This window comes from Thalassophryne amazonica, chromosome 9 (genome assembly GCF_902500255.1).
Source record: "Thalassophryne amazonica chromosome 9, fThaAma1.1, whole genome shotgun sequence".
NCBI lineage: Eukaryota > Metazoa > Chordata > Actinopteri > Batrachoidiformes > Batrachoididae > Thalassophryne > Thalassophryne amazonica.
The window spans coordinates 23,186,976-23,203,272 of record NC_047111.1 but is presented as its reverse complement, the minus strand read 5'-3'; the positions used below and the strand labels follow the sequence as shown (position 1 = coordinate 23,203,272).

At 42.9% G+C, this 16,297-nt stretch overlaps 1 protein-coding gene across 1 annotated transcript; it reads left to right on the top strand.

The window, feature by feature from the left end:
* Positions 1–220: 220 nt before the first annotated feature.
* frmd8 (FERM domain containing 8) lies at positions 221–15,376 on the top strand. Its single transcript, XM_034177772.1, is given in 11 exon segments — positions 221–327; positions 1,919–2,010; positions 2,125–2,292; positions 6,781–6,882; positions 8,363–8,421; positions 9,032–9,198; positions 9,429–9,644; positions 9,783–9,906; positions 9,998–10,156; positions 13,924–14,155; positions 14,520–15,376. Coding segments are annotated over 10 exon segments (1,449 nt in total). The 5' UTR covers positions 221–327; positions 1,919–1,922; the 3' UTR covers positions 14,654–15,376.
* Positions 15,377–16,297: the final 921 nt, after the last annotated feature.

Below are 16,297 nucleotides of genomic sequence, written 5' to 3'. Positions count from 1 at the left end.
ATATTACCAAAATCAAAGTGTCAAAACGTATCATTTTTATTGATCCTTTAATATTTTGACCAATAAAAAGATATTTTGTGTAACTCCTTATTAAAACAGTTTGACGTTGTTGATACGCAACATGTTTACGATTTGCTGACTGTCGTGACTGTTTAAATAAAGTAAAAAAAACTCCGCGCCTGCTGTGGGATGCTAGTTTTAGCCGAGTGTTTGACTAGCAAGTTGAAGCTAAAGCGAAGCGTTAAGTTAACGCCATATTACTTATAACATTAGCGTTGTCTGATTAATAGCATATTCGGCGATTGAAAACAACGAATTGGCACGGTAAGTGGACACCTTTTAACGACATTTTGTTCCTACTTTGAAAAACAAGCTAGCTTAATGCTACTCTGAAATTGTTTCACTGCTGGATGGTTGCTGCTGAGTTAATATTTTGTAACAAACTTAAGTTTGTAGCAGGTGAAGTGTTTATTGGAACATTTGTTTGGGTTTGTTTTGACTTGTCAGTTCAACAGTGCCTAATTATGTTAACTCCTTCACCAACAACGTAACAACATTTCTAAACGATGGCAGTGTATTATTAATACGTAACCGTATTAATAATACAAAATTCTTCGCTTCTGATGAGCTAGTCTTGGTGACGTGGTTATGACTGTACGCATCTTGTTGTATCTGTATGACAAAGCAATGGCGTGCAAGTTTGTATTTTCCCATTAGCATAACACAACAAAAGCATCTCTTTTACAGCCAGTTTTCTTGAGATAGCTGTGAATGGGTAATGCTACACGCAGTACGCAAACTGGTTTCAGCTTTTGTTTGTGGCAGTGATTATCTATTTATATGTACGTTTTAGTAGTTTTCTGTACGTAGTTCTTTTGGTACGTCATTTTCAGTATAGGTTACGTGATAATGAGCCTGCGTACTTGTACATGTATTTGCTATTAATACGTAGATTACTAAAGTTCCTTCGGCTGCTCCCTTGTTTTCACTCGGGGTCGCCACAGCAGATCCAAGGTGGGCCTGCATGTTGAATTAACACAAGTTTTATGCTGGATGCCCTTCCTGACGCAACTCCACATTAGCAATCCTAAACCTAACCATTACAATAACCCCTAACAATAAAAAAAGCAACAACAACAAAAAAAAACTAAGAAATCACAGGGTAGCACAGTGCCTTAGCAGTTAGCACTGTTGCCTCACAGCAAGAAGGTCATGATTCTCACATGTGGCCTTTCTATGTGGACATAGCAAGTTCTCCCCGTATTTGCGTGGGTTCCCTCCAGGTGCTCCGGCTTCCTCCCACATCCAAAGACATGCAGGTTAGGTGAATTGGAAACTTTCAGTTGTCCGTAAGTGTGCGTGCAGGTGTGAATGTGTTTGTTTATCTGTATGTGGCTCTGCGACAGACTGGTGTCCTGTCCAGGGTGTACACCCGCCTCACACTGTATGACTGCTGGGATAGGCTCCAGCACCCCGCAGCTCTTAATTGGAGTCCCTGAATAGGTCTTGGACTACATTTTCAAATAAATCTGCTTAGCGTACTCTGCATTGAGTCACTGTACAAGGAGGCGAATGAGGAAAGCCACCAAGACACCCAGACAACTAATGCTGTTAGAGACTTCAGTATTCGTGATTGGAGAAAGTTGGCAGAGTGCAACTTTTGTCTGTTGCATCACCAGTCACAGCTTCATGGTTGAGTGGAGCAGAGAACGATTTTAATCCAAGTAAATGTATCAAATGTAAGACTGAGTCTCCTGTTGTGTCTTTTGACAGTCTAGTGAAAAGTTTCACATATTTTGAAGAAAGCCCTCCAGTAGACTGTATGTTTTAGAAATGCATCAAAATGCTGAAATTCCATTTTTGTGTATATACTTTTGTGTCATATTTTGACAGCTACTATGTGTTTGTATTTAAGTTTAGAAATGGAAGGTGACGAGTGCAGTTTTGCTCCAGATTCAGACAGTCACTCTCAAAGAGGAAGCGTTGCTTCTTCTGCGACACTTACCCGTGGTATGACAAAACATAAAACTCTCAAATTGAAAATGGTATTTCAAGCATGTGATACTATTTTTTTTTTTTTAATTTATTTCTCTTGTCTTTTCCTTTTACTGTGTGTCCTCACAGCTCAGGACGTGTTTATATACCTGTTTGGAGACAGTGCAGTGCATTTAAATGTTGAAGGGCTCTGTAGCATCACTGTGCATGAGTTGGCCCGCAGTGTTTGTGATGCCCTCCACATTCCTGATTCTGCACAGGATGTGTTTGCCTTCTGGCTGTGTTCTCCTCTGCTTGGTAAGGAGCTTTAATCTAGCACTTTAATTATTATTTTTTTTAAACTGAACATCACATTTTGTCTATGTGTAAAGTGAAGATTGACAGTGATCGGATGGGTTTGCGGAGGGTGGTTCGGGCAAAGATTTAATTTCACTGGCATTAATTTCAGTCCCCAGTTTCTGTAATGTAGTCAGAATAATTAGCTGTTTAAAACACTATTTGGACAGGACTAATTTTATATGAGGAGGTGGAGTAAAGTAATCCATCCATCCATCCATCCGTTTTCTTCAGCTTTATCTGGAGTCGGGTCGCGGGGGCAGCAGCTCAAGCAAAGCCGCCCAGACCTCCCGATCCACACACACACACCTCCACCAGCTCCTCCGGGGGAACCCCAAGGCATTCCCAAGCCAGCCGAGAGATGTAGTCCCTCCAGCGTGTCCTGGGTCTTCCCCGGGGCCACCTCCCAATGGGACGTGCCCGGAACACCTCTCCAGCGAGGCGTCCAGGGGGCATCCGGAAAAGATGCCCGAGCCACTTCAACTGACTCCTTTCGACGTGGAGGAGCAGCGGCTCAACTCCGAGCTCCTCCTGAGTGGCCGAGCTCCTCACCCTATCTCTAAGGGAGCGCCCAGCCACCCTGCGGGGGAAACACATCTAGGCCGCTTGTACTCGCGATCTCGTTCTTTCAGTCATGAGCCAAATCTCATGACCATAGGTGAGGATCAGAACGTAGATCGATCGGTAATTCGAGAGCTTTGCCCCCCTACTCAGCTCTCTCTTCACCACGACGGTCCAATACAGAGACCGCATCACTGCAGATGCTGCACCGATCCGTCTATCGATCTCACGCTCCATCCGTTCTCACTCGTGAACAAGACCCCGAGATACTTAAACTCCTCCACTTGAGGCAAGGACACTCCACCGACCTGACGAGGGCAAAACACCTTTTTCCGGTCGAGAACCATGGCCTCGGATTTGGAGGTGCTGATTTTCATCCCGGACGCTTCACACTCGGCTGCAAACCGCCCCAGTGCACACTGAAGGTCCTGATTTGACGAAGCCAACAGAACCGCATCATCTGCAAACAGCAGAGACGAGAGTCTGTGGTTCCCAAACCAGACCCCCTCTACACCCTGGCTGCGCCTAGAAATTCTGTCCATAAAAATAATGAACAGAACCAGTGACAAAGGGCAGCCCTGGTGGAGGCCAACGTGCACTGGAAACAGGTTTGACTTACTACCAGCAATGCGAACCAAGCTCCTGCTGCGGTCATACAGGGACTGGATAGCCCTTAGCAAAGCACCCCATACTCCCGGAGCACCCCCCACAGGGTGCCCCGAGGGACACGGCCTTCTCCAGATCCACAAAACACATGTGGACTGGTTGGGCGAACTCCCATGAACCCTCGAGCACCCGATGGCGCATGTAGAGCTGGTCCAGTATGCTGCGATCAGGACGAAAACCACACTGCTCCTTCTGAATCCGAGGTTTGACCATCGGTTGAATTCTCCTCTCCAGTGCTCTGGAATAGACCTTACCGGGGAGGCTGAGGAGTGTGATCTCCCTATAGTTGGAACACACCCTCCTGTCCGCCTTCTTAAACAGAGGGACCACCACCCCAGTCTGCCAAACCAGAGGCACTGTCCCCGATCGCCACGCGATGTTGCAGAGGCATGTCAGCCAAGACAGTCCCATAACATCCAAAGACTTAAGGTGCTCAGGACGGATTTTATCCACCCCAGGAGCCTTGCCACCAAGGAGCTTTCTAACCACCACGGTGACTTCAGCCTGGGTAATGGATGAGTCCGCCTCTGAGTCCCCAGTCTCTGCTTCCTCTTCGAAAGACGTGACGATGGGATTGAGGAGATCCTCGAAGTATTCCTTCCACCGCCCGACAACATCCCCAGTTAGGGTCAACAGCTCCCCACCTGCACTGTAAACAGTGCTGGTGGAGAGCTGCTCCCGTCTCCTGAGGCGTCGGACGGTTTGCCAGAATCTCTTCGAGGCTGACCAATAGTCCTTCTCCATGGCCTCCCCAAACTCCTCCCAGACCCGAGTTTTTGCCTCTGCGACCGCACGGGCTGCGGCACGCTTGGCCTGCCGGTACCTGTCAGCTGCCTCTGAGGTCCCACCTACCAACAAAGATAAGTAGGACTCCTTCTTCAGCTTGACAGCATCCCTTACTTCCGGCGTCCACCACCGGGTTCGGGGATTGCCGCCGCGACATGCACCAGAGACCTTGCGCCACAGCTACAAGCGGCCGCATTGACAATGGAGGTGGAGAACATGGTCCACTCGGAGTAGCTCTCCCGGAGGTGGGAGTTGAAGACCTCGCTAACAGAAGGTTCCGCCAGTCGTTCCCAGCAGACCCTCATGATACGTTTGGGCCTGCCAGGTCTGACCGGCTTCCTCCCCTCCCAGCGAATCCAACTCACCACCAGGTGGTGATCGGTCGACAGCTCTGCCCCTCTCTTCACTCGAGTGTCCGAGACACATGGCCGAAGGTCAGATGATACGACTACAAAGTCGATCATCGATCTCCGGCTCAGGGTGTCCTGGTGCCACGTGCACTTATGGACACCCTGGTGCTTGAACATGGTGTTCGTGATGGACAAACTGTGACTAGCATAGAAGTCCAACAACTGAACACCACTTGGGTTCAGATCGGGGAGGCCGTGCTTCCCGATCACCCCCCTCCAGGTCTCACTGTCGCCGCCCACGTGGGCATTAAAATCCCCCAGGAGAACAATAGAGTCCCCAGTCGGAGCGCTATCTAGTACCCCTCCCAGGGACTCCAAGAAGGTCGGGTACTCTGCACTGCCGCTTGGCCCGTAGGCCGAGACAACGGTGAGAGACCTGTCTCTGACCCGAAGGCGTAGGGACGCGACCCTCTCGTTCACTGGAGTGAACTCCAACACATGGCGACTGAGCTGGGGAGCAATAAGCAGTGCGACCCCAGCTCTCCGCCTCTCCCCGTGGGCAATGCCAGAAAAATGAAGCGTCCAGCCCCTCTCCAGGAGTTGGGTACCAGAGCCCAAGCTGTGTGTGGAGGTGAGCCCGACTATCTCTCAACCTCCCGCACAAGCTCAGGCTCCTTCACCCCCAGCGAGGTGACATTCCACGTCCCAACAGCCAGGGGCTGTGAGCATGGACCGTGCCGCCGGGCCACCCGCCCTTGACCGCCACCCAATCCTCTCTGCACCCGACCCCCATGGCCCCCTCTGCAGGTGGTGAACACACAGGAGGGCGGGCCCACGTCGCTCTTTCGGGCTGAGCCCGGCCGGGCCCCATGGGCTAAGGCCCGACCACCAGGCGCTCGCGCTTGAGCCCCAACCCCAGGCCTGGCTCCACGGTGGGGCCCTGCCATACCGGGCGATGTCTCGGTCCTTGATTTTTTTTTTACTGGTCATGGAGGTTCTGAACTGCCCTTAGTCTGACCCATCACCTAGGACCTGTTTGCCTTGGGAGACCCTACAAGGGGCACAAAGCCCCTGACAACATAGCTCCTAGGATCATCCGGGTACGCAAACTCCCCCACCACAATAAGATGGCAGCTAGAGGGGGAGGGAGTAAAGTAATAATTACTGGAATTCCTTAGTGATTTTTAATTCCAGGCTGAAGGCATAATTTTACTCATTTTTACAGTGTGTTTATGTGTCAGTACCTTTTTATGTTTTTTTTAAAATAGGTAGAAATGATGTCATGTTAAATTAATCCCATGAGGATGGAGACATCAGTAATATTTTCTGGGAAAGGAGTTTTCTGCCATTTATCTCAAGTATGGAGAGACTTGGAAGGCAATCACCGCGCTACAGCAGAGGTTTTACATTTGTGCTTGGTTTTATTTCCATGGAATTTCTCTATCAATGTGTTCACACAACTACAAAATCACATTGTCAAGTTAGCACCATGTTGTAACCTTCAATAGTCTCAGATGAAGCCCTTTCTGGAAAAAGGAAAAGTTGTACTTTCCCCCCTCCATGACAACTGTATGGAGATTATTTTCCCCCCTCTAACTTCATAGATAAGTACAGTTAGGAGTGTGGTCACTTTGACAGTGGCTGAGCCCAGCAACTCTGCCTCTCATAACGTTGGTAACTTATTGTCATGTGGTAGTGGGTGCTAGCTGTTGTGGAGAGCTGTGTGCCATTTTGAGCATTTTATTACAAACACCTGGAATAATTTGGCTTGTTGTGTGATAAAATGTCCTAACTGATCATCCAAGATGCACCTGCTGCAATACTTTCACTGAGTGAAACTCACCTTAATTAATGTTGTTTGTTAACAGCACTTTTAGCAGCTATCAATAGAGTAGACTGTTGGGTACATTTAATGCATGATTACTGAGAAAATAAGTGCCTCATCATTTTTAATGCCCACGCCAAAGCAAACAGTTATGAGAACCATAGCGCAGCTTCCTCCTGGAAACATTGAACTAACGCATCAACAAATAGTAAAAGATGCATTTCTTACTGTGTAACTTTTTTCTGACCCATTATTTCTCAGAGTTGCAGTTAAAACCGCGACATCAGCCTTATAAATTGTGTCGGCAGTGGCAGGACTTGCTGTATCGCTTCACGGAGGCTTCAGAAGAGGACATATCACAAGGTGAGTTTCACATTTGTGTGTTAGTGAGTTTACATGCTTGTGTAATGCAGCTGTTGTGGTCATCTTTTCTAAGTCAGCTAAAAGTTGTCTAAATGAGAAGCTTATTGCACATAAACATTGTAAGTGGTGAAAGAATCCTGAAAGCTGATGTCTTGATCAGGATTTCTCAGCTGTGTTTACAGGTCATCAGTTACAGTTAACCCTCCATATATGACATTAAAGAACTGAACCACTGGTTCACCAGAAAAATCTAAACTTCCTGCCAAAGGTTTGGTTATTTATGGTTTGCAGTTGTAATAGAACAAACACACTTACAGAAAAATGACTGTACGTAGAGGTCACGGTGTCTGCTGTGTTATTTTTTTCTGTTCGGTTCACAAGCAGCATAAATGTGATTAGAAATGTGTTTAAATTTCTTTTGAAAATTTTGGTGTTATGATGATGGCTTCTTCTCTCTTTTGATTACCAATTTTATGTTTTTTTTATGGGGTATTATTTTAACAGAGTTGTGGAAAATGAGAGAACATACTACTGTCCAGATTGATCTTTAGTTGCTAATAATAGTGACATTATGGTTGTTCCATATTGTCTGGAGTATAAGTTGCACCTGTCCAAAAATGCCTCTTTAAAAAAAAAAAAAAAGAGGACGTGGGACGACCTATAAGTTACACCTTTATTCTGTATTATGAGGGCTTTAATTTGGATTCTTGTGCACTGTTATAGTGTACATTTTATAATTGGCATTTATTCTTTTCTTTTTTAATTGGCATTTACTTTTTTTAGTGCATTGATTGTTGGGAAAATCTTATGTAAATAGTTGTTGTTATAAATACAAAGTTGTGATTTTCAATATATAAGTCACACCGGAGTATAAATCACAGGGCCTCCCAACATAGTCAAAAAAATAAAATAAAATTAAAATATGAAAAATACGTTAATCAGTATTGTTCATTGTGGTAATAATTACCATAGTGTCAACATTATCATGAATTATGAATAGTATTTGGCTTCCTTTATTCTTCCAAAATCATAGGCTGAAAGTGACATATTTAATGATAAATTTATCATTTTGTGTCATAAGGTATGCCATTTAAAAAAAACTTGTTTTATCAACAAAACATAACGTTCATAATCCCAGTGTCAACAACTGTGAAGAACTTCTTGTGTATTGAACACAAGAGCTTATGAAAAATTTATAGTCTTATTTGTGCTGTGCTAAAAAAAATTTTTTTCACTCAATGTGGCACAAATTTGAGAGATCACTGCTCCTCTCTGGAGTAACTGATTTGATTAAAATTTATTCTGTGTCACTATATGTGTTTCTCTAGTGGAGTGGATCAGCCTTCAGTGTGTATGTGATTAAAGAGCAGATGTCACATTTTATATGAAATTGTTGTTAACATTGTCATTATTTTGGGCTGCGTATCTGACATTTATTTGCATACTTATATATTTATTGTCCTTTACGTTTTCTCCTCAGATGAGCCGTGTCTCCAATACCGTAGAAACGTGTTTTATCCCAAGTCTAAAGAGCTGCAGGTACATGTTTGTCGGTTAATATACTACATTTTTGAAGTGCACAAGTTAAGACCTTATATGCTGTGTTTAAAAAAAGACAAATGGATTAAAGGTAAAAATAAGATAGTATGTTGCCCATGGGATCCATGGGCTCTAGATTGGGTAGTGTTTATAAATAGGTAGTTCACACACAATTTTGCAATCTTATGTCATGGAGTCTAGCTTTATTAAAAAAAAGAAGAAAAAAAGGTGTTTTGGCTGTGGGAATGTGTTGAAGTATTTGTAGGGCTGAAATGGCAAAATTATTGACAGAAAAACAGTCTATTAATTGTTTGTCATTTCTCACAAAGATGCCAAACTGAGTAATTCCATGGTTTTACATGTAGGAATTTATCATTCAAAACAAAATGTTTTTGTCAAAAGATTAAACGACTATTTACTTATTTCCAAAAAAAAGATAATTTAATCTGTAAAATAGGTTTGTTGCAGTACTTTGCTCGTAATTGTTAGTTGTAAACTAGCAAAATGAGCTTTCTTCATGTTCGGGTGATTGCTGTCACATCTGCTTATCTTCTAAAATAATTTCCCAGATTACTTTAACAACTGTTGTTGATCTCTTTTCACTGAGCAGATTGAAGATGATGGTGTACTGAAGCTTCTGTATGAAGAATGCAGAAGCAACATCCTCATGGGCCGATATCCCTGTGATCCTGAACACTGGATGAGTCTCGGAGCTTTATCTCTAGCCTTGGATAAAGGAACTGGACTGGACAACCAAGAAGTTACTGCAGTTATTAGGTAAGTAAAACTGATTTTTTTTTTTTTTTTTTTTTTTTTTTTTTACCGTTTAGAATTTTATTAGAAAAGTCACATTTTTGTTTCATGCCTGTCACGATAATTCCTACATTGACTTATCATATCAGACACACACACACACACACACACAGAGTGATGGTGATGCAGGTGAAATGATGCTCCTCTTTAATTATATATGTACTGTGTTCACTTAAATTGTCTGCCATCCATAGAGAAAAGAAGCTGTCTTCCTTTCTGCCTGCACATGTCATAATGGGAAGTGGGGGTTTGTTCTCCACTCTGAGAGGCAAATCAAGCCGCCATGCTGAACTGGAGCAGAACCTGTTGCACGAGTACCAAAAGATTACGACGTCTGCAGGAAACGCTCCAGAGCCTAACCAGCTCCTACACCAGTACCTCAGTACATGTCACACTCTGCCTTACTACGGGTATGAATTTGTGTCACTTTTGTTGAATCTAAGGTTTGCATTTCTACAGCTGGGTGTGTATGTTTGTATGTATGTATGTATGTATGTATGTATGTATGTATACCTATATAACCACAGTTTATTTATTAAATATAACAGGTGCGCTTTCTTCTTTGGGGAGATTGACAAACCAGTGCAGGGGATTCTCCACCGAGGAGGACGCAAAGGTGTTAGTGTTGGAATCTGCCTGGAAGGTGTTTATGTAATGGACAGCAAAGAGAAGGTGAGCATTAGACAAATTCTCACTTTGCATCTGTTAGATGTGTGCGTTCTGGGACAGGAATGTTGACAAGATGATGCTGGTTTTCTGGCAGCATGTGCTACTCGGTCTGCGTTTCAGCGAGCTGTCCTGGGACCACAGCTACCCTGAGGACGAGAGGGACTCGCACATTCTCTGGCTCGAGTTTGATGGTGAAGAAGATGGCACTCCTGTCAATAAATTGCTCAAGATCTACTCAAACAAGTAGTAAATGGTCAGATGACACCAGTTAGCTGTTTGTTTAGGACTGTTGACGAATGCTGATTAAAGTTTGTTTTGGGTGGCAGCTCTGCCATTTCTGATGGATTTGAACATCAGTTTAATGATGTCGTGCTGTTAGAGGAAGTGGCAGATTCATCTTTGAGTGTGTGTTTTATTTCAAAGGTTTTCAGTAATGAGAGCAAATATGCTGCTAACACCAGAGAATACTCTGCAGCTGGTGTTTTCAAATTTCAGTCTGTTACAGCTGTTATGCCAGTTTGTTGTTAGAGAAAAATACATGCTGTGATTTTTAAAGGAATGGAAAAACATAATTCATGATTGGGTTGGTAGATTATAATATTGAGAGCCCATATGAAACGTTGTAGGCATGTGTGATCATTTATGTTAAAGGTATAAGCGTTTTTGTATGGCTGGTCTAAAGCAGGACTGTGAAAACTCAGTGGATCTGCGAAATTCTGCGAATTTCATCAATTGGGGGGGTGTGTTAGTGTTGTACTCTGTAATTAGGATCATCGCTGAGTTTTTAAAATGTCTATCGCAAAGCGTTCTCTTTTTTTTTTTAACGACATCATGCAAGTTTTATAAGTTCACGGACATTGATCTGTGTGTTACAGATACAAATCAGTTTCCTCAGATCCGTGGAACTTCGCAGAAGATAAATGCCACTCAAAGCCTGACTGTTACGACAGTTGTCATAAAGCGGGACTGGTTGGTTGCTGCGGTGATGCTGTGTGGCTTCTGCGAGATGCTTAAGCTAAACGTAGCATGTGGACATTGCAAACCTTTAGAGCTCTCAAGTTTTTAAAAGAAGAATTTTGCAGCATGTCTGTGTCACAGAGCACCGCCGGACAGAGGGGAGATGGCAAGAAAGATGGTTTGAAAAAGTCTGATAAGGACAAGAATTTGTGGAATTGTCGCTGGCTTCGTGAACACACCTGAAAGAACGGGAAAAACGGGCTGTGCCATCATTAAAGACGGTAAGAATTTTTCTCTCTGGAAAATAAACATTGTATTGTCCAAACAGGATTTTAGGCAAGATTGTGTGACTTGTCTTTCATTAATCTAGGCTTTCTTTCATTGGAAAAAAGATTGTGGCTTTGAATAATCGATTTACATGAATTTACACAACAATGCAAATGAGTTTTTATTAATGTAGACTTTTCATGGGAAAAAGACACTGGCTTTGAGTGGATTTACAGGAATTTACACAAGCATATGTGGCTTTTTTACAATAAGGAATGTTATTAATATTTTACCCTGATTTTCAAAATATTCTACAATGTGGTTTTTGAAATGCTTTAACAGTATATTCAGTCTTCATAAATTTCGTTAGTTTAACTGTTTTGAGTAATGCATAATTTGGTTTACAATTAAAAGGAAAATCTTTCTAGATCGTACTTCCACATCATATTCTGTTATTTCAACATTATCATTGACAGTTCAAATGAAAGGTTGAATATAGGATCATTTAAATATGCGCTAATTTTGAGATTTTTTTTTTTTTTTCCATTCAGGAGATGCTGAAAATGTATCATTAGATAAAAAATTAATATGGTTTCTGGGGACCCATGGGGCCCGAGACCCCAGACCCCCTGCAAATTTTCCTCGGGTTTCACAATTTTCATTTCACAGCCCTGCTAAAGCTACCAGCAGGCGGCCATGCAGTCTGCTGTAACAGCGATGTGTGACATCACATGGGCAGAGAAGTTCAAAACTCAGCCATGGTCAGCCTTCAGTATAGAAGGGGCAAAGCACGTAAGTGGCAGATACCGAAGTAATTTGCGGATCGGAATTTCCTGATCCAACCTGTGGGATTTTCTGATACTGGAGAGAAACGTCTGTGAAACCTCTCTCGTGCTGCCTGCTCTCTGCTGTCTGCTCTGTTTACTGCTGAGTGGGAGGAGGGGGAGGTTCCTGAGCTGAAGCTGAGCTGTTTCTTCTGCACCAAGAGTTTTACGCCTCCAGTAATGGCAAATTTCCGCCCGGCTCTCAGGTTCAAATGTTCTGTGCTGCCGAGCACGGATTTTCCAAAAAATGAACTGAATTGTTACTGAAAAATCAGCCACTTCAACGTCCCGAGGCTGTGAAATGCTTTAACAGCAGCTCAGAGCACAGCCGAGGAGGGCAGCCAAACAGAGATTCACTTTCTCTCCGCTGAACAGGGAAAAAAACACCAAAATCCTTCAGTGCTTACCCAGAGTTACTCGTGTGTGCGCCGCTGATGATACATTTAGGAATTTAGTTTGTTTTACAGATGAAAGGCTTCATGTTTGCTCAGCAGGACAATGGCGAGGGAGGGAGAGAGAAAGAGCGAGAGAGCTGAATGAGTTCTTCCCCTCCCGTTTAACTAAAAACCACAACATCATCTACATATATATGCAGATGATGTGGTTTTTGCAGTGGTTTGTGGTAGCTCCTCTTTGCATGTTGTGTCGGGTCTGCAATGTGTTATTAAATATGCTGATAAAAGTGTTGTTTTGATTGCTAGAATGAGGGAGGACAAATTACATACCTGAAGAATTGACAGATGATGATTTTTGTAGTCAGTACCATAAGATGTACAGTGCACACAAGCAGATATTCTTGCACATGTTTAGTGTGCGTTTAGATGGAGTGAAGATGCCTTTGTCCACTTTATACAACACATTTGTGGTCAAACTACAAAGATCGAGCTTAGAGAATTAAGACCAAGATATTATAGTGCAAGTGAGGTGTTTGTGTCTGCAGGCATGAATGCTTTTAGAGCCAATTTAAGAAATTTTATGGTTAAAATTATGTCAACTAAATGATTCTGAGGATGGCTTTGTTTTGCAATTGTCTAACATATGACTGAGCACTACACAGTACCAGCTGCATCTATGGAGGCACTGGTATGCTGGTAGTTGTCTATATGTAAGGGTTTAATGTGTGTGTATTTTCTCCTGTTTATCATGTTTTATTGTTTTTCTTAACGTGTAGGGGTATTTTGTCTCATGAGTTTTACTGCTTTTCTTCTTTTGCTATTTATTATATGTGCAGTGACTTTGGTGGCCACCAGTTCTAGGCTTTGGAAATGAGGGGGGGAAGTAAACACTCATTTTGAGCAATGTGTGGGTGAAGCCACACAATTTTCATCATGCAAGAGATGATTACTACTTCCTGCAACAAGCCCAGAAATGTCCAGCAGGTGGCAGTGTTTGCTGGTTGCAGACAGGTCTATGTTATATTACATAAACAAAACCAACTTGCTGATACTGTTGCTCTGCTCGATCAAAGTTTATCAGGTTGTTGCATCTGGGCCTTTATTTTGGAGATTTGTAAGATGATTGCGTGAATTGTTTTTCATAATGAACTGGAGGGAATGGACTAGTTTGTCCATCATCTGCTACACTTTACATGGTATGTGTCTAGATTTTTCCAAAGTCTAGGAATTTTGGCTTGGAAGGTTTCCTTTGGCGGTCTCTCCAGTTAGAATTCTGACTATTTAAATATACATTAAAATCTGTGCAGAAGACTTTGTCTGTTTAAAATTTTGCACTAATTATATTTTTGGCCTGACGTTAAGTTAATTTTAAGTTCAGGATCATGACTTTGCAAAGATTTCTTGATCAGTTAAAGCACTCAGCTTTAATGTTAATATGGGTTGCCATCCAGTTTGAGTTTCAGCGCGTGTGATTAAAGCCAAATATAGCACTTTAGTGATGATGTGTAGTTCCATGTAACACACTCATTTGTGTGTCTTTCAGACTTGATGAGCTCTGTTATTTTTCTGTTGACCAGGCAGAGCTGATGAGCGGCTTCATTGAATTTTGCGTGGAGCTGAAATCCACGTCTGATGGAGCAGCTGCAGCTGGAACAGACGGTGAAGCAGGTCTGTCCCAGCAGCCTGCTGGAACAGGGAGCAGCAAGAACAGCTGTGGCGGCCGGCGCGGCTTGCTGCGCAGACAAAACAGTGTCGTGTGCAGCCGGGTCCATTCTCTGAACACTATAAGCTACGTGGACAACGGTGAGTGTGGATACTGACTACATCATCGAGCATTTACCGGTGTTAAATTATTTACGCCGGCCATACGCTGTACGATGCGAACTGGATTTCAAAATAATTGCAGAACACAATGTGCATGCTAATCCCGTTCCAGTTTTGAATGTGATTGAGCTGCTACAATGGGGGGTGTCTCATCTCACTGAGAGGCGTGTTTACAATGTATGAGCACTGCAACTGTTGCAATATTGCGGCATGTCTGTGCGTCCTGCCGTGATGGCATTTGCATTACCCATCGTGTAGCGTATGGCACCTCTACAGTTAAATAAGAGCTGCTTGTGCGCAGACACACTCAAATCATTTACTTAGAAATGGCAAATAAATTGCTCACAAGTCATGTGTTCCACTTTTTAGGCAAAGAAAATAAAACGCTTGAAGCCTAAAAGAGCCACTTCCTTCTTCGCCCGGCAGCCATCTTCAACGATGTACTCGGCGGTGCAAGTTACTGAGAGTCTGGAGCAGGGTTAAAGTTTCCCATCAGCTCAGCTTCCTGCTTCTCAGAGACCAAACCTGAACACTTTACACTGGGATTTAAAGACTTAATACGAGCTTAGCACATCGAAAAACATATGAACGTGCAAAGGACCAAGTGAGGGATCCAAGTGTGAATCACCGTATTTATCTTTGTGCATTAATACAGTCCTGTGAAAGAACATTTAGTCAGTAAGTTGTGCTTCCACATTCAGGCTGATGCGGGCCGACAGTCTGAGATAAACGTTGGTTATCGCAGCACTGGTTTGATGCCATCTCTCATCTTATATGAGATTGCATTACATGCATGCTGATTTATAAGATGTATTCACAAAGTTAAAAATTTGTCTCTTCCCCTCAAAGTTATGAAACAACCGCATAACGTTTTTAGAGTCGGCAATGACAGGCACTTTGACAGAACAGTTTCAGGGAGTGTTCTCTCACTGTTCTGCATTTTCATACTGCCAGTGCCTTGTTTACACAAAGGTCGACACCTTAGAAACAAACTGGTTGAAATGTTCATTCATTTTTTATTTTTTTGAGAGCATTGGCTGTGTTGTAAGAATGTGCTTATAGCTGTGGGGTTTTTCTTTTTGTTGCTTCTACTAACTGAACAGTGTGAGCGTAACCCTGTCAGATAACATAACCAACACTCATAAACACATTACAGTATTCACTGCAGTGGCAAAACAGACTCAAAACTACCCAAAGTTAACAAAGTAAAAATGAGATTTTGTTTTTGTGCCACTTTATTCTTGCTACTGAATGTGATGATCAGTGCCATTCGCCTCGTGTGTCGCCTCCAAAGTCCCACGGCACAGTCAGGGTCCATCAGGATCATCTCCATGTATTTCTTCCTGAAGCCTGATTATTTTAGCGCCATGTGAGGCTAAAATGAATGAACCTTCCTGTTCCGCAGTTAGCAGCAGCACTTTATTTTTTTGCCTCACTCCATTACCACTGTAGTTTTTTTTACCTGTTTTAGTATGATTACTTTCAGTCATATCTTGACGTTATTCGAGAAGAGAACACAGGGAACAGTATCTTTATATGAACTTGTGTGCTGTTCATTTGGCACCAAACTGACCAACACTTTTTGACTGTACTGTTCAAATCTGTTTGTACACCAAAGGGAGCCTTTTTTTAACGTGCTGCAATATGGTACCTTAAAGCTACAGTTTGTAGGAATTGGTGCCATGCAGTGGTGAAGTTGCAGATTTCATTATGCTGTCACTGGGAATGATTTTGTTTCCCATTTTTGCGCCTTTGGTGATGGGAATTGGTGCTCCCTTGCTTTGTGATAAGAAATATGAACAACTAGTGTATGGAAGAGGAGCCACAGATTCATCTTTATTTCTTGAGTCTTCTGGCTGCCCTACGAAATGCGAAAGGCAGAGGAAGTCTGTACTTTGTAGGCTACTGTATGAACATGGTGGTCTAAGAAAAGGGGTCCACTCACATGTACAGTAGTGTTCAGAATAATAGTAGTGCTATGTGACTAAAAAGATTAATCCAGGTTTTGAATATATTTCTTATTATATGGGAAACAAGGTACCAGTAGATTCTCACAAATCCAACAAGACCAAGCATTCATGATATGCACACTCTTAAGGATATGAAAATTGGCTATTAGTAAAAAAA